The sequence below is a fragment of the Salvelinus namaycush genome, chromosome 31 (genome assembly GCF_016432855.1).
Source record: "Salvelinus namaycush isolate Seneca chromosome 31, SaNama_1.0, whole genome shotgun sequence".
In the NCBI taxonomy this organism is placed as follows: domain Eukaryota; kingdom Metazoa; phylum Chordata; class Actinopteri; order Salmoniformes; family Salmonidae; genus Salvelinus; species Salvelinus namaycush.
The window spans coordinates 9,891,133-9,915,472 of NC_052337.1; the positions used below are offsets into that span (position 1 = coordinate 9,891,133).

At 42.2% G+C, this 24,340-nt stretch overlaps 1 protein-coding gene across 2 annotated transcripts in view; it reads right to left on the bottom strand.

Moving 5' to 3' along the window:
* Nucleotides 1–10,503, bottom strand: part of LOC120025832 (electrogenic sodium bicarbonate cotransporter 1-like) — a 92,075-nt gene extending 81,572 nt beyond the window's left edge. For both annotated transcript variants that reach the window (XM_038970527.1, XM_038970526.1), the window contains exon 1: nt 10,069–10,503. In XM_038970527.1, the coding sequence (XP_038826455.1) occupies nt 10,069–10,088 (20 nt within the window). In that variant the 5' untranslated portion in view covers nt 10,089–10,503. The remainder of the gene's footprint in view (nt 1–10,068) is intronic.
* Nucleotides 10,504–24,340: the final 13,837 nt, after the last annotated feature.

Consider the following 24,340-nt stretch of genomic DNA (forward strand, 5'->3'; position numbering starts at 1 on the left):
AGTTCGCTCATTTTTCTACCCCCTTCTTATTTTCTCTCTCCATCTTGCTGTTCCCCTTCTTATTATCCCTCCATCTCTAGGAAAAATCTGCTGTTCTGCCCTTGACAAGGCAGTTAACCCCCAACAACAAGTGCTCCCCGAGCGTCCATGACGTGGACGTCGATTAAGGCAGCCCCCCGCACCTCTCTGATTCAGAGGGGGTTGGGTTAAATGCAGAAGACACAGTTCGGTTGAATGCAGCCAGTTGTGCAACTCACTAGGTATCCCCCTTTCCCTTCCCTCCAGCTTTCAACACAGATCATTAACAGGATGAGGTCATAACTGTGACCATCATCCCTCCTTCTCACTGTCCTCAGATTTTTTTCAATAGAAAATGTACTTTAACTTATCAATAATAATCCAATTTAGTCCTGTAGACATGTTCAAATTCGTTTTTTTTGCAGATAAAGATGTAGTATTTAATATTAAACTTCCAATGTCCACCAGGAATATCCAGTTTGTTCCTTAATTCGAGTACCTTGGACAGCAAGGTAGGCTAGGGAATATTTACTTTCTCCTTTTACACTGCCCCACCCCGGGCCAGAATAAAGCTGCTACAGTTTGTGGGGGGTTGCCTCGTTACACAAACCACTAAATAAGCAACGACAGGAAGGATACAACTTGTTCCTGAGACAGATAGCACCAACTAGCATCTCATCTTCATTTCCCCAGCAGAGGAACAGCCTTATCACATTATCTGGCCTTGAGATATGATTGGGGCCAGAGCATAACCATAACATTAAAGCAAAGCCCCAACATCAAACACACAGGGGAGAGGAGTAGCCTGGGGTCCTGGCGTTGTGCCATCCTGCCAAGCGCTGCCAAATATTGGACTCTGACTTTCCTTTGGTTTTTCAGTCTTGAAAGAAAGAATGGAGGAAAGAATAGAGGAATGGTTGAGTTTCAGAGTTGAGTGTTGAGCAGCATCAAAGCAGCCTTGAGTTTCATTATGTTTCTTTGTGAAGTATAGTAGGGAGTGAAATGGAGGGGTTGTACTGTACTCTATCTTCATCTCCCACCATTCTCCTTGTCCTGTTTCTTCTTCAGTCTCTCCAGGACAGTATGTGCCTTCCTGGTAAGAACAGTTACAGAGCGTCATCTCTGTCACACAGAGAGCAGGCCATGGCTTCAGCCAGTCCCTCCAGGTTACTACATGCCTTCCAGGCAAACAGCTATAGAGAATCATCTTATAGTTGTCAGAGAGCCAGCTATAGCTTCAGTCAGTCATCCAGCCAGTCAGTCAGTCAGTCAACCAGTCAATCTCTCAAGAGTCCCTGAGGTGTCATTGGTGATGTGACGAAGTCAGCTCTTCCTCTGAGGCTCTGGGGCTCCGTTTAAGGACTTAGGGAAAAATCTGTTCGGACAGCTGCAGGCGCAGAGGGAGTGTGAGAGAGCCTTGGAATGTACAGGGTCAGAGGTCATTCCTATTCACATTAACTAAAAAGATGAGGAAGATCTGATCTGGAGTCTCAGAAAGCCACATTTCAACATGTGTAAGTTAATCAAGCAATAATGGTCCAAGAGTGAATTAAGTTATAGTGGCTTACTTCCATCCTTTTATAAAAGCTTAAAAAGGATACACCCAGAGGAAGTTGCTGCCACTATTTCGACTTAATTTCCTGTCCTTGAGAGGAAATGCACGTTTAGGTTCCACCTACAAAGAATGACAAAGGCGACTTGTACATTGTCACAAATTGGGTGTGGGAATTTCCATGTGGCGTTGTTAAACATCAACAACCTGCTGTCAGTGTAGCTAGCTAGCATGCTAACCTCATCAAGCTAAATGTTATCAGTTGTTGCATTTTACTACACCGTAATCAAAAAAATTGCCAGCTGGCTCTATGGCTGGTTCTGGAGCTGGATTTGTCATAAGTATTGATTTCGTGAAAACTTTGCCACAGATGGAAACCACTGGCCTCTGACTTCACCATTATTGTTATCTACAATGTTTTGGCATCTTTCATAAATTGCAGCTGCGAATCCACCATAGAAATAGTTAGGAATTATAGGATGAAGCACTGGTAATATGGATAACTATTGAAAGATACAGACTAGCTAAAAAATAAATTAAAATGATCCAATGGATTATGAAATGTTCCTGGTTTAAAAAAAGTGGAGGTGCAAAAACCCCTGCAACCCCTGAATATCATTTGTATGTCATATCATAGGAAGACACCACATTGACACGGATTTGCACGAAGTGGGCAGTTCGGATGTCACTTCAAGCCCAAATATATAATTCTTTGACTAAACTATGACTTATTGATTTAAAATCGTTGTGCAACGCCCATTTTATTTTTTTTATCCATTTTCAAATAAGACTGTAACGTAACAAAATGTGGGAAAAGGGGTCTGAATACATGCACTGTACATCAACTTTAAAAAAAGGCACATGTAGCCTACATATCAATACATACACAAACTATCTAGGTCAAATAGGGGAGAAGCGTTGTGACGTGAGGTATTGCTTTATCCGTTTTTTTAAACCAGGTTTGCTGTTGATTTGAGCAATATGAGATGGAAGGGAGTTCCATGCAATAATGGCTTTATATAATACTGTACGCTTTCTTGAATTTGTTCTGGATTTGGGGACTGTGAAAAGACCCCTGGTGGCATGTTTGATGGGGTTTGGTGTGTCAGAGCTGTGTGTAAGTTGACTATGCAAACAATTTGGAATTTAACACAATGTTTCTTATGAAAGAAGAAGTGATGCAGTCAGTCTCTCCTCAACTCTTAGCCAAGAGAGACTGGCATGCATAGTATTTATATCAGCCCTCTGATTACAATGAAAAGCTAGATGTCCCGCTCTGTTTTGGGCCAGCTGCAGCTTAACTAGGTCTTTCCTTGCAGCACTCAACCGGACAATAATTAAGATAAAACTAGAGCCTGCAGGACTTGCTTTTTGGAATGTGGTGTCAAAAAAGCAGAGCATCTCTTAATTATGGACAGACCTCTCCCCATCTTTACAACCATTGAATCTATATGTTTTGACCATGACAGTTTACAATCTAAGGTAATGCCAAGTAATTTAGTCTCCTCAACTTGTTCAAAAGCCACACCATTCATTACCAGATTCAGCTGAGGTCTAGGACTTTGGGACTGATTTGTACCAAATATGATCCTCTAGACAGGTACAAAATCTTTAACGGATCCAATCATGTAGCATTTACTGTACATAGCCTTCAAGTAGCATTTAGTTTAGCATTCGCCATGATAGCCTTCTTCTTCTGCACGCAGAGGGTGTGAAGGGGTGAGGCAGGGAGGGGAGGCCGGTTCAAGTAACAGAGTGATAGGGCCTTCATTCTAGCCTTGCCACAAGAGGGGGAGGGGGGAGAAACGAGAGAGAGCGAGAAGAGTCATGTTGCAGCAGGCTCGATGCTGGGGATGGACGGGGTCATGGGACTAGAGCTCCTACCACACCAGGGGCCCCATATACCCCCAGGACAGGAGCCACATAATCAGCCTGTGATGAGGTTTCTAACAGGGTGGGCCTTATGGGGAACACTGCACAGGGATGGACGTACACACACCAAGGGGTGCAGGGCTAGATGTACAGTATACCCACACCAGTTGTGGGCGAGAGATGTGGAATGTTCAGCATTCCCACCTCGGGAAAAACAAGACCCTTTCCCCCTTTTTCAACATGAATGAAAAACATCCTCCTCACAAGGACATATTTTTTGTAAAGCCGCCACATGGGTTGACTCTCACCTTGTCTGACACACACATTATATACTATATACATTCACCTCTAAAATGACTGGCAACCACGATGAAGATACTGTATAAAATACTGTACAAAATAAATAATATAAATACTGAGCTATATGGAATGCACAATTTTGGGGGAAATTATTTTATACTAATACAATTGCTCAGAGAAATAAATTTGTTTAACAAGTAATAAAAACATTCTCAGAAAGATAGGAATGGCAATAATGTTGACTCCCGTTGTGAGGTTAACAGCCCTGAGTCTTTTCTAAAATGTTTAATGAGATTGGAGAACACATTGGGAGGGTCTTAGACCATTCCTCCATACATAATCTTTCCAGATCCTTGATATCCTTAGCCTGCACTTATGGACTGTCCTCTTCAATTTAAACCACAGGTTTTCAATGGGGTTCAAATCCGGAGACTGAGATGGCCATTGTAAACATTTTCTTTTGTGGTCAAGTAACCATTTCTTTCTGGATGTTGATGTGTGCTTGGGGTTAGCGTCTTGCTGAAAGATCCACTTGAGGCCAAGTTTCAGTCTCCTGGCAGAGGCAACCAGGTTTTTGGCTAAAATGTCCTAGTAGCACCACTGTTGTGCGTGGCCAAAGAGCTCTATTTCCATGTCATCTGACCATAGCGTCGGTTCCAATCCAAGGGATTAGCAAACCCCAAGCGTTTGCATTTGTTGATTGCTCTAAATAAAAGGCTTTTTCTGGCATACCTTCCAAAGAGCCTATTGACATGGAGGTGATGTCTGATTGTACATGTGGGAAGTAGGTGACCTGAAGATGCGACCAAGTTCCGGAATTCTCCAACTTTGGCCCTTGGATTTTTATTTTCCTCCTGAACCATCGTCCTCACTGTGTATCCTTTTAAACTTGGATTAGCTAACACAACGTGCCATTGGAACACAGGAGTGATGGTTGCTGATAATGGGCCTCTGTACGCCTATGTAGATATTGCATTAAAAATCTGCCGTTTCCAGCTACAATAGTCATTTACAACATTAACAATGTCTACACTGTATTTCTGATCAATTTGATGTTATTTTAATGGACAAAAGTGTTTGCTTTTCTTTCAAAAACAAGGACATTTCTAAGTCACCCCAAACTTTTGAACGGTAGTTTATTTGCAAAACTTGCGCACGCAACGCGGGCAGTCTGGTCAGCATGTTAGTCAAGGCCCACATCAGTGGCTCAGGGGGAAGAGCAGGTTGAGGACCTTGATTGCCTGCACCCTGACTTCCCTAGCTCTCTCACGTGGTTGCTTTTGCAGTGTGCTTGGAAAAATATATTTGGGAAACTTACAAACAGCTCTAAAGGATTGTACAAAGACTATCTTTCCTAGTGGCTGTGCACTTTTAAGGATGCACTATGCAGAAATCGCTCTGCCATTTGCTAAAATTCAAATAGGTCGCCTAAAAATTGTCAAAGACCCCAGCCACCCCAGTCATAGACTGTTCTCGCTACTACCGCATGGCAAGCGGTACCGGAGTGCCAAGTCTAGGACAAAAAGGCTTCTCAACAGTTTTTACCCCCACGCCATAAGACTCCTGAACAGGTAATCAAATGGCTACCCAAACTATTTGCATTGTGCCCCCCCAACCCCTCTTTTTACGCTGCTGCTACTCTCTGTTTATCATATATGCATCGTCACTTTAACTATACATTCATGTACATACTACCTCAATTGGGCCGACCAACCAGTGCCCCCGCACATTGGCTAACCGGGCTATCTGCATTGTGTCCCGCCACCCACCAACCCCTCTTTTACACTACTGCTACTCTCTGTTCATCATATATGCATAGTCACTTTAACCATATCTACATACTACCTTAATCAGCCTGACTAATAGCCTGTCTTTTTACTGTTGTTTTATTTCTTTACTTACCTATTGTTCACCTAATACCTTTTTTTTGCACTATTGGTTAGAGCCTATAAGTAAGCATTTCACTGTAAGGTCTACTACACCGGTTGTATTCGGCGCACGTGACAAATAAACTTTGATTTTATTTGAATTTCAGTTTGTGTGACAAAACAAGGAAGTATATTGTAGAGAATCATTGTGCCATCTAAACCGCTATAATATATATTTTCCATCACCAAAAATACCGAAACCCGAAGACCAAAAACTAAATGTAAGAACGGGAAGCGTAGAAATAGTGCACATTGAAGCAGTAGATCTGTTCTAAGACTTGCTTTCAATGAGAATGGCAGATCTATAACTCACATTTATATATGTGAATTTGGTCGGGTCGTCCAAAAGGTTTAAGTTTCAAGTCACTTTTGTAATTCCCTCAGATCCACAAAAAGTTCTACAGCTGCACCATTGATATCCTCCTGACTGGCTGCATCACGGCTTGGTACGACAACTACAAGGCACCCAACCGCAAGGCGCTACAGGGGGTAGTGAGTACGGCCCAGTACATCACTGGAGCCGAGCTCTCCCTGCCATCCAGGAACGCTATACCAGGCGGTGTCAGAGGAAGGCCCAAAAAATGGTCAAAGACTCCAGCCACTAAAGCCATAGACTGTTCTCTCTGCTACCGCACGACAAGCGGTACCGGAACGCCAAGTCTGGAACTAACAGGACCCTGTATAGCTTCTACCCCCAAGACATAAGACTGCTAAACAATAGTGCTAAATAACTAGTCAAATGGAAACCCGGACTACCTGCATTGACCTTTTCTTGCACTAACTCTGTCGAAGCAACTATGCACACACACACACTCTCTGAACTCTACGCAAACACTCACACCAACACATAACATAGGCACACATGCATAATGATGCCACACAAACACTTTCACTCTCACCACATACACTGCTACTATTGTCTTATCTATCCTGTTGCCTAGTCACCCCTACCTACAGTGCCTTCAGAAAGTACTCACACCCCTTGAATTGTTGCGTTACAGCCTGAATTTAAAATGTATTAAAATTGAGATTGTGTCACTGCCTTACACACAATACCATAATGTCAAAGTGGAATTACGTTTTTAGATTTTTTTTATAAATGAAAAGCTGAAATGTCTTGAGTCAATAAGCATTCAACCCCTTTGTCATAGCAAGCCTAAATAATTTCAGTTGTAAAAATGTGCTTAACAAGTCACATAAGTTGCATGGACTTATTCTGTGTGCAATAATAGTGTTTAGTTAATTATTCAAAAATCTTGTTAATCGCTGTACCCCACACATACAGATAATTGTAAGGTCCCTCAATCAAGCAGTGAATTTCAAACACAGATTCAACCACAAAGACCAGGGAGGTTTCCAATGCCTCGCAAAGAAAAGCATCTATTGGTAGATGGGTCAAAATAAAAAAAAGCAGACGCTGAATATCCCTTGAGAGTGGTGAATACATCCAGTCAAATGGAATAGAGCTGAGCACAGGCAAAATCCTAGACGAAAACCTGCTTCTGTCTGCTTTGAAATAGTCACTGGGAGGCAAATTCACCTTTCAGCAGGACAATAACCTAAAACACAAGGCCAAATATACACTGGAGTTGCTAACCAAGACGACATTGAATGTTCCTGAGTGGCCTAGTTACAGTTTTGACTTAAATCAGCTTGAAAATCTATGGCAAGACTTGAAAATGGCTGTCTAGCAATGATAAACAACCAACTTGACAGAGCTTGAAGAATTTTTTTAATAATAATGTACAAATATTGTACAATCCAGGTGTGGAAAGCTCTTAGAGACTTACCCAGAAAGACTCACAGCTGTAGTCGCTGCCAAAGGTAATTCTAACATGTATTGACTCAGGGGTGTGAATACTTATGTAAATTAGATATTTCTGTATTTGATTTTCAATAAATTTGCAGAAATGTCTTGTTTTCACTTTGTTATTATGGGGTGTATATGGATGAGAGAAAAATATATATTTAATAAATGTTGAATTCAGGTTGTAACACAACAGAATGTGGAATAAGTTAAGGGGTATGAATACTTTCTGAATACACTGTTCATGTACATAGCTTCCTCGTCTTCCTCAATTACCTGGTTCCCCTGCACATCGGCTCAGTACTGGTACTCCCTCTACATAGCCATGTTTTTTTTAACTCGTTATTGTTATTCACTGTGTATTTATTCCTGTGTCTATTTCCATTATTTTTTATCTTTAAACTCTGCATCGTTGGAAAATGACCCGTTAGTAAGCATTTCACTGTTAGTCTACATCTGTTGTTTATGAAGCATATGACAAATAAAATTTGATTTAGGTTACAAAATCTAACCCGCATAGCACCTAATCAGTCTGAAGCATCTGTCACTGGTTTCCTGTATCCGCTCTCTAAAGTAAAGACAACAGGAAACAACGCACTGATGAATCCAGACAGTAAGTAGATGAGGGCTCCCGAGTGGCGCAGCGGTCTAAGGCACTGCATCTCAGTGCTAGAGGCGTCACTACAGACCTTGGTTCGATTCCAGGCTGTATCACAACCGGACGTGATTGGGAGTCCCATAGGGCTGCGCACAATCGGCGCCCAGCGTCGTCCGGGTTTGGCCGGGGTAGGCCGTCATTGTAAATAAGAATTTGTTGTTCTTAACTGACTTGCCTAGTTAAATAAAGGTTAAATTTAAAAAATAAAGATGATATCATGACAGAAAATAATAATTTCCCTGTCAAACATAATCCGATTAGTGGGTTAGTCACTGAGAAAACAAAATATAAATAATGAGGAATCATATTTTTTAGTAAAGGTTGTGCCAAAAGTATTTTACAATGTGGTTCCTTGTCAAACTATGAAGCAATAAACTATGAAGCAATAAATGTACATTGAATGAGTATGGAAATGATTCACAAGGAGATCACAAATGGCAATATATCTCAAAGGTTCTCTCTGCTCTATTTTTCATTGCATGTGACCATATGATCTCTTTTCCGCCACCCAGTTTCTGCTTCAGACATATTTACCAGAATAAATCTGGTAAATGAATAGATTACATATAATGTACAAAAAAACAAGAGTATAATGTCATCTGGAGGTTTAGATCTAAGGAGAAAGAGTGTGTAGTTTAGAAACCTATACAACCCATACAAAACTTTCCACCAGGGTGCATGTTCCTGAGAGGAAAGCGATGTTGGTTGGCTATACCATAGATTATCTATTATATTAACAAGATAGTTGAGTGTCTGCTCTAACAACGGAAAGACATGTCCTTGAAGATGGAAGTAAGGCGGGAGGAGGCGAGATCAGGTGGGACCATTCTAGCCAATGAGAGGGCAGATATTCATGTGAACAACGGATAAAGTCTACATAAAGCCGTTTTTTTCCAAAGTTGCCGAAATGCCATGTTCTTCCACATATCAGTGCATTCATAACATAAACATTACGAAACTTCTATTCGATCAAATAAGCCTCACGTAGCAAATTAGCAATTACATTTTTTGTTTTACAAATTCACTCATTGACCTCCATACAAGTTCATGTCCAAAAGCGGAAGTCGTGTCACATGCCTCTTTCTATTTCCCCTGAAAACCGGAACATCCGGTTGTTGGGGACTCAGCAGAGGCTAGGGCGGAGTAAACGCTCTCTCTCGCTTTGCCTCTTCGGCTATACTTTCAAGAGAGGCCACACAGACCGAAGGAGAGTTACAAATATGCTGAAGTTGAGTTACCACGTTTTGTGGTGTTGTCAATATTCAGACATGTATGTATTCATAAATTACTTCACCCTGACGAGCGATAACACTTGGCTCTAGTGTCTTATTTAGACACGTACAATCTAATTGATTGTGACAGGCTCTCGGAAAAGAAGATTATCGTGCACTCTCATGCCTCAGCCTTGGAGAAGCGGCGGTAACAGGCAGCTTATCCAGACCTCATTCGTGTATAAGATCTGTTAGCTACTGAGAATTAAGCAATGTGGGGTGTTAAATAGTTAACGCGACTAATTCGCTTTACCACAAAGCACCTTCCTTGAAAGGTTGTAATTGATTATTTCATAGTTCCCCCCTGCTTTTAAGGTTTCTCAAAAGGTAAACAATGCCATGCCCGATTCAATGCAATGCCATAAAGATTTTCCATGATGGAACACTTTTGGCGACAAAATGGCTTTGCGTAATTACGCGTAGATTCCAGTATAATGGCAGTGGTTAGCGTGTGTTGAAATATGAACTCTATCCAAGTAACTAGTATTAGGAACATCTGCTAACGTTACTCAGCAGTAACGTGATAGGCTATTAAATTACCTCACTTCTGACCGGGACAATATTTGAAGCGCAACAGACACCACCAAAACCACTACATAGGCTAGTGGAAAATAAAGGTTAACTTTAGGAAATGGACACTAAAAAAACGGGTTCATACTCACTTGTTTTTATCGGTGCTCATTCTGCCGGAGTTTTGTCCAGCTTTTCCTCGGGGATGACTCCAGAAGACTGAAGCCGATGTCCCAATCGCCTTGCTCAATGAAAGCAATAAAGTTGTTGAGATTTGTTTCAAAACAATGCGTACAAACTGTTTTACACTAAACAATTTAGCAACGTTGGTCTCACTCCATTGAGCAACTCTCTCCTGCCTTTGAGAATAAATAATAATCTCTTAAAGAAAAGTTATTCAAATGTGTATACAACTATCTGTCAGGAATCATTGATATTTAATCGGTTCGACAACACTTTTAGATTATGTATACCGCGATAGCTTTTATCACACCATTCTAAGTAAATCTTCGAAGTTTCGCGATCGTTTTCGTATTTGTCTGCGCGTGTCTGAAGAAGCTCTGAGTGCGGCGTGTCTTTTTCCATTTTTTAAAGTTCCATCCCTCTTTCAACGTCACGCCACAAGTGGGAGGTAGAGGTCAAAAAGTTAGAGATATGGGCTCTGCTGGATTTCTAGTTATCACACATCTTTCCAAATATGAATTTCTCAGCAGCACGGTGTACAAAGAAAAAAAAGTAAAGGTGAAACTGATGTGTAGGCCTATGTTTATTTTCTAAACAAATGAATTATAGGTCAACATTCCAAGGACTATTGATAAGGAATAATTATAAAATGTGAAATCACCCCAATTTTTTTTGTTGTTGTTCATAAATATAGGCTAAGGATTAATATATGTGATTAATAAATGTATCCACTACTATGAATTAGAAATTGCTATTTCTTTTTTTACTTTTTGGATTATGTGTGTATTGTTATTGTATCAGTGGAGGCTGGTGGGAGGAGCTGGTTTCCATATGTGTGATACCGTTCCAGCCATTACATTGAGACTGTCCTCCTATAGCTCCACTGCTTGATGTTTTTTTAACCTTTGTTTAACTAGGCAAGTCATTTTCAATGACGGCCTAGGAACAGTGGGTTAACTGCCTTGTTCAGGGGCAGAACGACAGATCTTTTTTACCTTGTCAGATCGGGGATTATATTTTGCAACCTTTCGGTTACTAGTCCAACGCTCTAACCACTGGCTACCTGCCGCCCCATATTACTACACTGTTCGAGCTAGAAACATAAGCATTTCGCGGCACCTGCGATGACATCTGCAAATCTGTGTACGGAAACAAAAAAACTGTAACTGCACTAAACTACTACCTACACTCAAAGATCATCTATATTTCATGGCCATGATAGGTCTATCATACAGGTACACATTTACACCTGACAGCCTCTTTTATTGTGTAGATTCACCGTCTGTCTGATTATCAACTCATTTCTAAGTAAATTGGTAATAACAGATTGGTTTGCAAATTAACACTGCCCGCGGCACCTTGCTCAGCCTATAAAACTCAAAGACCCTCCAGACCAGGTAGTTAGTATAGCTCCATCTTCTGGGCATATGCTATGCACTTCAGGTAGGCTTTGCAGGGACCAACTGGGAATGTTTCCTCAAGGATCACACAAAACGTCCCTATGGTCCTTCATAATGGTAGCCTATTTTTTTTGCCGTTCATAAAACATCCCAAATGACTACCAATGAAGAAATACATGTTTTTTTCCCCTTTCTCGTTCATATTGAAAAACACACAAGGCATGCAAGTGAAACCAAGCTATACAAACTCATTATAGTACCCATGCAGGTCAATACATTTAAAAGGCTTTCAAAAATAATATATACAAATTATCAGGGGCACAACTTTGGTTTTAGAAGTGGGGGGGACATAATTATTATGATTTCTTTTTTATCCAGTCAGATAAACACTTCCAACAGCCTACCGGACCGCTCGGAGGCATCCGCATGGTCCTAAAGCACACCCTTGCCCCGTTTTGTATCACATTCCAATGATAAGACTGGGGGGGACAAAAATGTCATTTCAGAATGTGAGGGCGACATCCCCCGTCCCCATCCACAGTGAAATTGCGCCCCTGAAAATCATTGACATCATTAATCACAAAACAGCATCAAATACAGTGTCACTTTGTTTGACAGGTTCCACATCTCCTCACTGGCTCCCCTCCAGGGCAAACTGTGACGGTGATCTGCTAATGTTTACAAGGTACTGAGAAACTCTTTGACCTTGATGAAAAGCACACAACAAGCTGTTAGCACATCATGAATAATGATATTAATGTGAGTGTAATTAGTGCTTCAGGTCAGTGCAAGTGTTTGATGTGGATACAATGTGGAGCAATGCTTAGATGTGCGAAAGGATGACAGTACTGCAACTGGACAGGAAGTGCAAGAATAATTCACATCAATAACCACATTTCCATCCAGTTTTTATTTGAGTAAATGTAACGGATGTGAAATGGCTAGCTAGTCGGTGGTGCGCGCTAATAGCGTTTCAATCGGTTACGTCACTCGCTTTGAGACCTTGAATTGAAGTAGTGGTCCCCTTGCTCTGCAAGGGCCGCGGCTTTTGTGAAGCGATGGGTAACGATGCTTCGTGGGTGTCAGTTGTTGATGTGTGCAGTGGGTCCCTGGTTCGCGCCCGGGTCGGGCGAGGGGACGGACTAAAGTTATACTGTTACTTAAAGTCATACCTTATTTTTTTTAATTGTCCATGGTGGAATCTTTTTGTGTCTGTAAAATGAATTATGTGCGAAATGGCAGTGAAAACGCAGATATTGATATAATAACCATCATATGGAAGTAAACTTAGTGTCACGTGATGATATGGTGTGTGGTCCTCCTACTACGACTCCGGAAACCATGCAGTTTATTAGGATACAGATTAAATGATCATGAACTTCACAGGGTGGTGAAAGTGCACGGTGATGAACTTGATGCTGCTTTACAATAAGTATCTAGGGTCTTATTCGGGTGAAATGATGATCGATGCTTGACTGCCGTTTGACAAATACAAATATTCTCGCTCTTTATCCATAATAATCTAATCATGTAGACTAGCCTACTGTACCAGCACAGCCTACCTGCACTGTGTCTGTGAGCTGTTGGCTAGAGCGCACGTGCCAAGATCAGAATAGGCACATTTTCTATTTAACTCAGCAGTTTTTGTGACAAAACTATCCGTTGAATTAAACTTTTGATTTTTATTCGATACATGAAAACTTAAGCAAAAAATTACATTTTGTGTGCACTATGTCATCACTTACCCATTTTTATCTGTAGCAAGTCCATTTGTCTCTTGGGCTCAAACTAGACATACAAATGCTTCTGTTGACTGGGTCTCCTTCAGAGCGCTATGAAACAAATTTGCAGGATTGACCATGAAATCCAAATCCGATTTCTATCTAAATGCAGTCACAGAGCACCTAAACAACCCTACCAAGTTCTGGAAGCTAATCAAATCAGTGTCAGGTTCTAATGTATACTCTGGCCTTCCTGACCATTTATTAATGATGGATTCTAGAGAAGTGAAGGATAAAGCTGATATTGTAGGGGTTTTAACAAGCACTTCATATCTGCTGGCTCAATTTTTGATAATGGTGGGGCCCAGGCCTCTAATGTAAGCTATGTTACAGTAAACTAAGATATAGGCCCTCATGTGAACCATTTTAACTTTGAGCCTGTTTCTTATACTGAGGTCTATAAAGCACTAAATGCAATACACACTAAAACGTCTGCAGGTCCAGACAACCTGGATCCCTACCTCTTAAAGATAACAGCTGGTACTAGTACTGAACCTGTGGCTCACATTTTCAACTTGAGTCTCTTGACCAATTCCATACCCAGCATTTGGAAATCAGCTTATGTCCTCCCACTGCTAAAGGGCGGAGATCCCTCAGATGCTAATAACTATCGTCCTATCTCCAAACTCCCTATCCTGGCCAAAGTCTATGAATCCCTAGTGAACTCACAGTTAAAAAACATGTTAATTGAGAAGAACATACTGAGAGGGGTTCAGTCTGGCTTTAGATTGGGACACAGCACCACAACTGCAACTATGGCAGTGGAAAATTACATCTTAAATGCACTTGATAAAAAGCAGCATTGTGCTGCTCTGTTTGTTGATTTATCAAAGGCATTTGATTCAGTTGACCATGAATTGTTGCTAGCTAGATTCAAAAACATTGGTCTCAGTGAAGGGGCATTAAATTGGTTTAGGAACAATCTTTCTGACAGAACACAATGTGTATATTCTGACAATCACAAGTCTAGTGTTCTTGAGATTAATAGAGGTGTGCCCCAGGGTTCCATTTTAGCTCCTGTGTTCTCAATTTGTATTAATGATTTGGGAAATGAGATGCAACCAACAAAGTTACATCTATATGCATATGATACAGTCATATATTAATGTGCTCCTTCTCTGGTTCTGTAATGAACACGGTGGGAGACAGAGAGCTGGTTTCAAGCGCAGGGCGCAGCAGGTGTTTAATTGTAAAGGACAACAGGAGGAGGCAGGTAGCTGGGTCCAGGGGCAGGCAGAAGGTCATACACAGGGGGTCCAAAAAGTCAACAGTACAGGCAGGGAAAGGCTAGTAACGTCATCCGGGAGATCAGGCAATAGGTGATTACAGGAAATCCGATAGGCTAAAGTACAGTACAAACAGATCTACGTGTTTGAGAGTGTGAGTTGGAAGCCAGCATTACAGGTTCAGGCTGTTGAAGAGCTCCAGACTGCTTTTCAGTCACTGCATGCCTTCCTTTATTGTCTACAACTGGTCTTGAATGTACAAAAAATGTATGACCTTTACCAGAGCTCGTACTCAGCCAGAGAAGGTTAGCATTTTCACATCTGGTGGCTTATCCATCGAAAAAGTGTCATCCTACAAATACCTAGGTATATGGTTGGATGACAAGTTGTCCTTTAAAGTTCATATTGATAATCTTGTGAGGAAGCTTAAATTGAAATTGGGTTTTTATTTTCGTAATAAGGCTTGCTTCCCTCTTATGGCTAGAAAGGAGCTAGTTCAGGCCACTTTTCGCGCTGTAATTGATTATGGTGACTTGTTGTATATGCATGCAGCCTCCTGTCTTACAGAGATTGGACTCTGTTAATCATGCATCCTTGAGCTTTAATACAAATGCCAAGTCACTCACCCACCATTGCACCTTGTACCAAATGTTTGGTTGGACCTCACTTTATATGCGCATAAAGGCACATTTGTATGTGTTCATCTACAAAGCCATTTTGGGTAAACTCACTCTTTACCTCTGTAGTCTGGTCTCCTTCACCACCAGCAGTTACCATACCCGGTCTGCTAGGTGGTTGCTACTTAAAGTCCCCAGGACATTTACAGTGTTAGGCAAGACTGCCTTCTCATCTTGTGCAACAGAGGCATGGAATAGTTAACAATCCATGCTTCATCTAGATATCCTCTGAATGAATTTACATTTTTGATGGGAGACTGTTACAGAGGAGTGTAAATGCTTATTGAGGCTGGATCATGTTGTTGAATTGTATTGTATTGTTGTATATTTTAGTTCTGTAATGTATTGATTGTTCCTGCCTTCTTGACCATCTCTCCCTAGATAAACACTCTTGGTCTCAATGGGCTTTTCCTGGTTAAATAAAGGTTAAATAAATAAAATAAAATTTGATATAATTCTACACCAAAATGTAAAATATTTCTGATTGAATGTAATAATCTAGTTAAGACATCCATAGTTAATAACTAAAAGAATGACATGTTCTTCAGTCATTATAATGCGATTTTTTCTGAGTGAATACAATTGCCCTTTTTTCTTTCTTTTTAGTACGTATGTATTTAAAGTCTCTTCTTGTTTTTACCTGTGTGGTTTGTTTTGCGTTAGACATGTTTGATGTGGTGATGTAAATTGTTGATTGCTGGTAATTTGTATAAAAAAAGAATACAAAAAAAGCAAGTACACTTTGAGGAAAAAAAACACGAGTTGAAGAATTCACATATTTTCTTTATGCGGATTCTAGAATATTTGCATGAAAATCTGTCTCCAATTGAATGGAAACCCAGTTAGTGTGTGTGTGTGTGTGTGTGTGTGTGTGTGTGTGTGTGTGTGTGTGTGTGTGTGTGTGTGTGTGTGTGTGTGTCTAACTAATGGCTTTTTGTGATATCAACCATAGCATTGGTGTTTACTCTCAACATGAAACAGTAACATAAGCAGCTCTTCGGGACTAATTTCCATAAGTGAAACCTATTTATGTAGCCGTCTTTTGCTGTGTTCACGTACTAGTCGGTACTAGGAAATTCAGAAATGTACGACTTGCTAACTGGTTGTAGTTATAAACGTGCCATGTTCAACCAGTTAGCAAGTCGGAAATTTCAGTTTCCTAGTACCGACTAGCACATGAAAGCGTTTCCTAGTACCGACTAGCACATGAACGCGTTTCCTAGTACCGACTAGCACATGAACGCGTTTCCTAGTACCGACTAGCACATGAACGCGTTTCCTAGTACCGACTAGCACATGAACGCGGCATTTACCAACATCCCTGTACTAATAAGGAAGACTAACGTTGAAACGTGTCACCTGTTCAGTGGCAACCCGTCATTCAGGGCAAGTTGGGCAGAGCCCCACCTGTTTTGAGCCCCACCTGTTTTGCATGTTATTTTTGCATTAATAAGTGTCACATATCAGTTTGCAAACAATGTAAAAACAATCATTGAGTTAATAAAGCCGCATACAAAAATGTTTTGTTTTGTTTTTTGCTTTCTTGAGTAAGGCAGTTCTAAAATGCAGGTGTTTCAGCCTTGCTCAGTGTTCTGTCACTCATGGGGACAATATGTGAGCGCAAAATCTATGGGTAAAGCTAAAAACATTCAATCCCCTTGGGTGCTGCCATAGATTCATTGTTTTTCTTGGACAACCCTTCTCATCCCTCTACCAATAACTTGACTGTAGTCAGTGATAACAGGATGTTTTTCACTACTACCCTCCAAACAGCTTTCTTAACAAAAATACCAGCTAAATATAGTCACATCTATGTACTTAGAGATGCGGGCTCCGCTGGATATGTAGGTACTACACATAGTACCAATAGTTCATTTGTCAGCAGCACAGTATTTTAAAAAACAAAAACACTCATGGTGAAACTGATGTGTAGGCCTCTCTGATTACTTTCTAAACTAATTATTATAGGTCAACATTCCAAGGCCTATAATAACTAATTATAAAATATTTAATAAATGTCCAATAAATAGGCCCTACCACACAATTATTGTATTTTTTAGATAAAGAATGACTGACAAATGTGATTAATAAAATATGTAATCCACTACTTTGAGTTAGCTTTGCTATGCAGCACCTTATAAAGGGCTGGAGCGGCCACACACTTTTGGCAAACCAAGAACTCCACCAAATGTAACTGCACTAAACTGCACTCAAAGCTCATCTACAGGTAACAGACAAAATAAAGGAAATACTTGAGTAAATGAGGGACACAAAGTATATTGAAAGCAGGGCTTCTACGCAGGTGTGGTTCCTGATTTAATTAAGCAATTAATACATCCCATCATGCTTAGGGTCATGTAAACACATGCCCAGTTGACCATTATTTTGGCTACCATGGTTAGAAAAAGAGATCTCAGTGACTTTGAAAGAGGGGTCTCAAAGGAGCATAGGGGGGTTAAAGGGTTGTGAGTCTCAGTCACCAGATCTCAACCCAATTGAACACTTATGGGAGATTCTGGAGCAGCACCTGAGACAGCGTTTTCCACCACCATCAACAAAACACCAAATTATAGAATTTCTTGTGGTAGAATGGTGTTGCATCCATCCAATACAGTTCCAGACACTTGTAGAATCTATGCCAAGACGGATTGTGATGGCCCAACACCCTATTAAGACACTATATGTTGGTGTTTCCTTTATTTTGGCAGTTACCTGTACAGTCGTGGCCAAAAGTTTTGAGAATGACACAAATATTAATTTTCACAAAGTCTGCTGCCTCAGTTTATATGATGGCAATTTGCATATACTCCAGAATGTTATGAAGAGTGATCAGATGAATTGCAATTAATTGCAAAGTCCCTCTTTACCATGCAAATGAACTGAATCCCCCAAAAACATTTCCACTGCATTTCATCCCTGCCACAAAAAGACCAGCTGACATCATGTCAGTGATTCTCTCATTAACACAGGTGTGAGTGTTGAGGAGGACAAGGCTGGAGATCACTCTGTCATGCTGATTGAGTTCGAATAACAGACTGGAAGATTCAAAAGGAGGGTGGTGCTTGGAATCATTGTTCTTCCTCTGTCAACCATGATTACCTGCAAGGAAACACGTGCCGTCATCATCGCTTAGCACAAAAAGGGCTTCACAGGCAAGGATATTGCTGCCAGTGAGATTGCACCTAAATCAACCATTTATCGGATCATCAAGAACTTCAAGGAGAGCGGTTCAATTGTTGTGAAGAAGGCTTCAGGGCACCCAAGAAAGTCCAACAAGCGCCAGGACTGTCTCCTAAAGTTGATTCAGCTGCGGGATTGTGACACCACCAGTACAGAGCTTGCTCAGGAATGGCAGCAGGCAGGTGTGAGTGCATCTGCACGCACAGTGAGGCGAAGACTTTTGGAGGATGGCCTGGTGTCAAGAAGGGCAGCAAAGAAGCCACTTCTCTCCAGGAAAAACATCAGGGGCAGACTGATATTCTGCAAAAGGTACAGGGATTGGACTGCTGAGGACTGAGGTAAAGTCATTTTCTCTGGTGAATCCCCTTTCCGATTGTTTGGGGCATCCGGAAAAAAGCTTGTCCGGAGAAGACAAGGTGAGCGCTACCATCAGTCCTGTGTCATGCCAACAGTAAAGCATCCTGAGACCATTCATGTGTGGGGTTGCTTCTCAGCCAAGGGAGTGGGCTCACTCACAATTTTGCCTAAGAACACAGCCATGAATAAAGAATGGTACCAACACATCCTCCAAGAGCAACTTCTCCCAACCATCCAGGAACAGTTTGGTGACAAACAATGCCTTTCCAGCATGATGGAGCACCTTGCCATAAGGCAAAAGGGATAACAAAGTGGCTCGGGGAACAAAACATCGATATTTTGGGTCCATGGCCAGGAAACTCCCTGGACCTTAATCCCATTGAGAACTTGTGGTCAATCCTCAAGAGGCGGGTGGACAAACAAAAACCCACAAATTCTGACAAACTCCAAGCATTGATTACGCAAGAATGGGCTGCCATCAGTCAGGATGTGGCCCAGAAGTTAATTGACAGCATGCCAGGGCGGATTGCAGAGGTCATGATATTGACTCTTTGCATCAACTTCATGTACTTGTCAATAAAAGCCTTTGACACTTATGAAATGCTTGTAATTATACTTCAGTATTCCATAGTAACATCTGACAAAAATATCTAAAGACACTGAAGCAGCAAACTTTGTGAAAATTAATATGTGTGTCATTCTCAAAACTTTTGGCCACGACTGTATATTTCATGCACATGAAAGGTTTATCTTACAGGTACACATTTTCACCTGTAACAACCTACTTTATTGTGCAGATAACAGGCAGTTTGCTGCGAGGGCCCGCTTGATCAAGGCTCTTCACCGACTGTCTGATTATGAACTAATTTCCAAGTAAGTGGGTAATAACAGATTGGTTTGCAACTTAACACTGCCTGGCACCTTGCTCAGCCTATAGAGCTCACACTGGCCCTCCAGACCAGGTAGTGAGTATAGCTCTCACAGCACTTCAGGTAGGCTTTGCAGGGACCTAGGGCCACAGGGAATTTTTGTTTCCACTAGAATCACACAAAACGTCCTTAGGTTCCCTCATTCTGATAGGCCTAATTTATTTTAGGCGTTCATAAAACAGCCCAAATGATTACCAATGAAGAAATACATATTCATGCTTTTTTACACTTCTCAATCATATTCACAGCAAATTTGTAATTGTTAAAATCTCAGTGTTAAGGTAAAAAGTATGGTTTGTCAAGTCCTTCGACATAGCAGTCATTCTGAATGCAGGTTGTGGGTGATAAAATATTCAAATTATTGGATTTCCTCCCTCTGGCTGGATTCCAATAGATATTACTATTCGCTTCACATACCATCATATTGTGATTTTGTCACACCCTGATCTGTTTCACCTGACTTTGTGCTTGTCTCCATCCACTCCAGGTGTCTCCCATCTTCTCCATTATCCCCAGTGTATTTATACCTGTGTTCTCTGTTTGTCTCTTGCCAGTTCGTTTTGTTTCATCAAGCCTACCAGCATTTTTCCGTGCTCCTGTCTTTCTCTAATTCCTGTTTTCCTGGTTTTGACCATTCTGCCTGCCCTGAGCCTGCCTGCCATTCTGTACCTTGTCACACCAACCTGGATTACTGACCTCTGCCTGCCCTGAGCCTGCCTGCCGTTCTGTACCTTTCGGACTCTGCTCTGTATTACTGACCTCTGCCTGCCCTTGACCTGCCGTTTGCCTGCCCCCCTGCTTTTGTAATAAACTTGTGTTACTTCAAAACTGTCTGCATCTGGGTCTTCTCCTGAGCCTTGACATATTTGCAGGTCGGATGTGGCCCATGAGCCAAGATTTGCAGACCACAATGTTGAGGATAACTAGGCCATAATAACTAATGGCCTTATCAAATGTATAATACATGTAGGAGAACTGTTGGCCACGGGTAGTGTGTGAACGCATCCAATCCCAGTGGCGGTCTGTCCTGTGCCCAAAGAGAGAACCAGAGGCCGCAATGTGCATTCTCTTGTGTAGCAAAAAGATCCACCTCGGCTCTCCCGAAAGTTCCCATAGCTGGTGTACAATGTCGGGTTATAGGCGCTACTCGTCTTCTCGAGGGTCGAGGGCCTCCTCTGGACATGAGGTCCACCCCCACATTGAGGTGGCCCGGAATGTGGCGTACCATCAATGAAAGAAGACACTTGGTGAGTCCACAGCCACAGTTCCTCCACCAAGGTGTGAAGAGCAGGAGATCTCACTCCTCCTTGGCGGTTCACGTAAGCCACTGTGGTCTGGTTGTCTGAGCAAACCAACACATGGTGTCCTCGATGCATGGGTGCAATGTGCCGTAGCTCCAACAAAAACGTTTTTAGTTCCAGGAGGTTGATGTGGCGTTCTGTTGGAGGCCACACACCTCCGATTACCAGAGCTTGTCATGTTCCGCTCCATCCCGAGGACACCCAGATGCGTGAGATGAGTCACCAGTCGAGTCATGTGTAAGATTGCCAGCTCTACTGATGGGGTGAGAACCAGCAGGTGGTCCAAGTATGCTAGAACCCTGACTTCCTGGCGATGCAGCGGTTCTATTGCCGCCTCCACGCATTTGGAAAAGACGCGAGGAGCTAGGACGTATCTTGTGTACTCGTATGCCACTCCTTGGAAAGCAAAGCTCAGAAATTTCCTGTGATGCCGAAGCAACGACACATGGAAGTACATGTCCCTCCAGTCGATGCTCGTGCAGAAGTCGCCCTGGTGGATATGCTCCAGAACGCGCTTTGTCGTGATCATGCGGAAAGGCCAGACTTGTTTAAAGCCCACAGATCCAGAATTGGCCTCACACCACCCTGCCTTCTTTGGCATGAGAAAATAGGGTGAGTAGTGCCCGTTGTTTCTCTGCTCTTGGGGAACTACTGTTACCGCCTCCTTCACCAGAAGCTCTGCAATTTCCTTGTTCAGACCTGTAACCTTCTCTGGTTACAACATCACCTTTTCTACAACAAAGGTGGAGGGGGCAACAAAATTGAATGGCGTAACCTCGCCTCAGCGTCCGATCTAACCAGGTGGGCAGAATACAGATTTAACGCCACTCCCAATAATTATCTGATAGCAGGAGAGCGCAAAGTCGAGGAGCGTTCAGTAGAAAAAGACTGTAGTCCTCTATGGCCCTGTCGGTCGCGGCCCGTTGGACATTGACACAGCCCATGGGGACCCCCTTGAAAGGGAAAGGATACCGTGTTACCTTCTGTGTGAACCGGAGGCGTCGGAGTGATGGTTACATCCGTAACCCAAGCGTTTGAGCCTGTCGAGAACACAGTGTGTGTGGGCCCAATTCCCATACTTGGCATAGTTGGAAGTGGAACCTGCAGTGCAGGGGCCGTAGAATAGCCATATGTGGTAACACAGATGCTGTTTTACTAGACCTGGAAGGGTAATCACCATTGACCACACTCCTGAGGGGGGTCGTGGTGAGTGAGGGACAAACCCACTCTACCCCTGCATCTGTGTGCATGAGAGGACCAGCTACAGCACTAGACGCGGAGTGAGGTAAGGATACCGGCGGTGGCAAGCCTGCTGAGGACACGAGGGACCCGCCGTAACCAAGAGAGAGGAAGGAACGTCATCATCTCTGGAAGAGCCCTCAGAACCTGAGAGTGCATATAAAACGCCTGAGGGGACATGCACACTGAAAAATGCCAAGCGTTTCCGCTGCACCTTGGAGGACAGCAGGGCGCAGCTGTGGGCCCAAGCAAACAAAACACATGTGAGTCCATGAGTTCATCTGACTATGGGGAAGTAGATAAAGGGCCTCATTGCCAAAATCATGAAGTATCCTTTTAAAAGAGCTTTTGGTGGTGGCTTCTTGCTCGTGATATATGACGCCGTGACTGGATCAATTTGGGCAGGATCGTCTTGAGACTTATCTTGTCATGCAATTCTTCAGATAAATTTTCAGTCGCGCTGTCACAACTTCCGCCGAAGTTGGCTCCCCTGCCTGTTCGGGCGGTGCTCGGCGGTCGTCGTCACCGGCCTACTAGCCGCCACCGATCCCTTTTTCGTTGTCTGTTGGTTGTGTCTTATTAGTTTCACCTGTGTCCTGTTGTATGTGTTTGATGAGCTTCCTTATTTATAGTATGTGTCCCCGCCCTTGTTTTGTGCGGGATTGTTTTGTGTTACGTGTGTGTAAGGTAGAGGTGTTTATGTTCTGGACCTGGCACCCTGTGTTTTGGGTGGTCCAATTTATTTAACCGTGCCCTGTGTTTGGGCTTGTGGTTTTTTCTGTGTGCCGTATTAAAGGGCACTTTTTTCCCTGTGGAACTCTCTGCGCCTGATTCCTCACCAGCCTAGTCCCGCGTGACACGCGCTGAAAAAAGTGGGAGGCTAACTGTAGAGACACGCTCCTATATATAGGGGGAGCTGTACTCCCATTGGCTGGAGTGCGTGCATAATTATTTTGTCAGGCTATTGGCCTGGCAGTGGGCTAGAACACGAGCAGCGAAGCACCACAATATAGAACAAGCTGTTAGCACATAATGAACATGGATATTAGCATCAGTGTAATTGGTGTGCCAGGTCAGTGCAAGCGTTTGATGTGGACATGCGAGAGGATGACAGTACTGCAACTGGACAGGAAGTGCAGGACAAATTTCCATCAGTGTCTTACTAATGGCTTTTTCTGATATCAGGCATAGCATTAGTGTTTACCCTCAACATGAAACAGTTACAGTACATTAGCAGGCTTCATTTCCATAAGTGAAACGTGTGTGTGTGTGTGTGTGTGTGTGTGTGTGTGTGTGTGTGTGTGTGTGTGTGTGTGTGTGTGTGTGTGTGTGTGTGTGTGTGTGTGTGTGTGTGTGTGTGCGTGTCTTTATCTACTAATAAGGAAGACTTCCCGCTTGACAACAAAACTTTAGTCACCTGTTCTCATTCTGTACAATGGATTAAAGTGAGCTAAAATAAATCAATCTCTGCCTTTTTTGTTGAGTGCTTCAACTTCTTTCTGCCTCGAATGAGTCCTTTTGGAAGTTTTTCTTGGTAAGCCCATCTCATTCTTCTACCAATAACTCGACTGTAGTCAGTGATAACAGGATGTTTTCCACTACTGCCCTCCAAACAACACAAAAATACCAGATAAATATAGTCACATCTATGTACTTAGACATACGGGCTCTGCTGGATTTCTAGTTATCACACATCCTTCCAATAATCCATTTGTCAGCAGCACGGGGTAAAACATGTATAAAAATCTCAAGGTGAAACTGATGTGTAAGCCTATCTGTTTACTTTCTAAACAAAGGAATTAAAGGACAACATTCCAAGGCCTATTGATAGGCTAATAATAGCTTATTATAAAATATTTAATAAATGTCCAATACATAGGCCCTACAACACATATTTTTTTAGATAATGATTCTTAAATGTGATTTATTAAATTTAAAAAAAACTTAACTTAGCAGCACTTTTTAAAATTGTTATTATATATATTTTATATTTCCCCCCACTCCAGATACAAACTTATACATACGAACAACAACTTACAGAGGCACACAAACAATGACTAAATCTCATCTGCCCAGACCCGCGTGCTCACACCCCTATCCCTAGTGCCTGCATTATTGTTTGCCACTTGGCCTTAAATTGTACAAATTCAT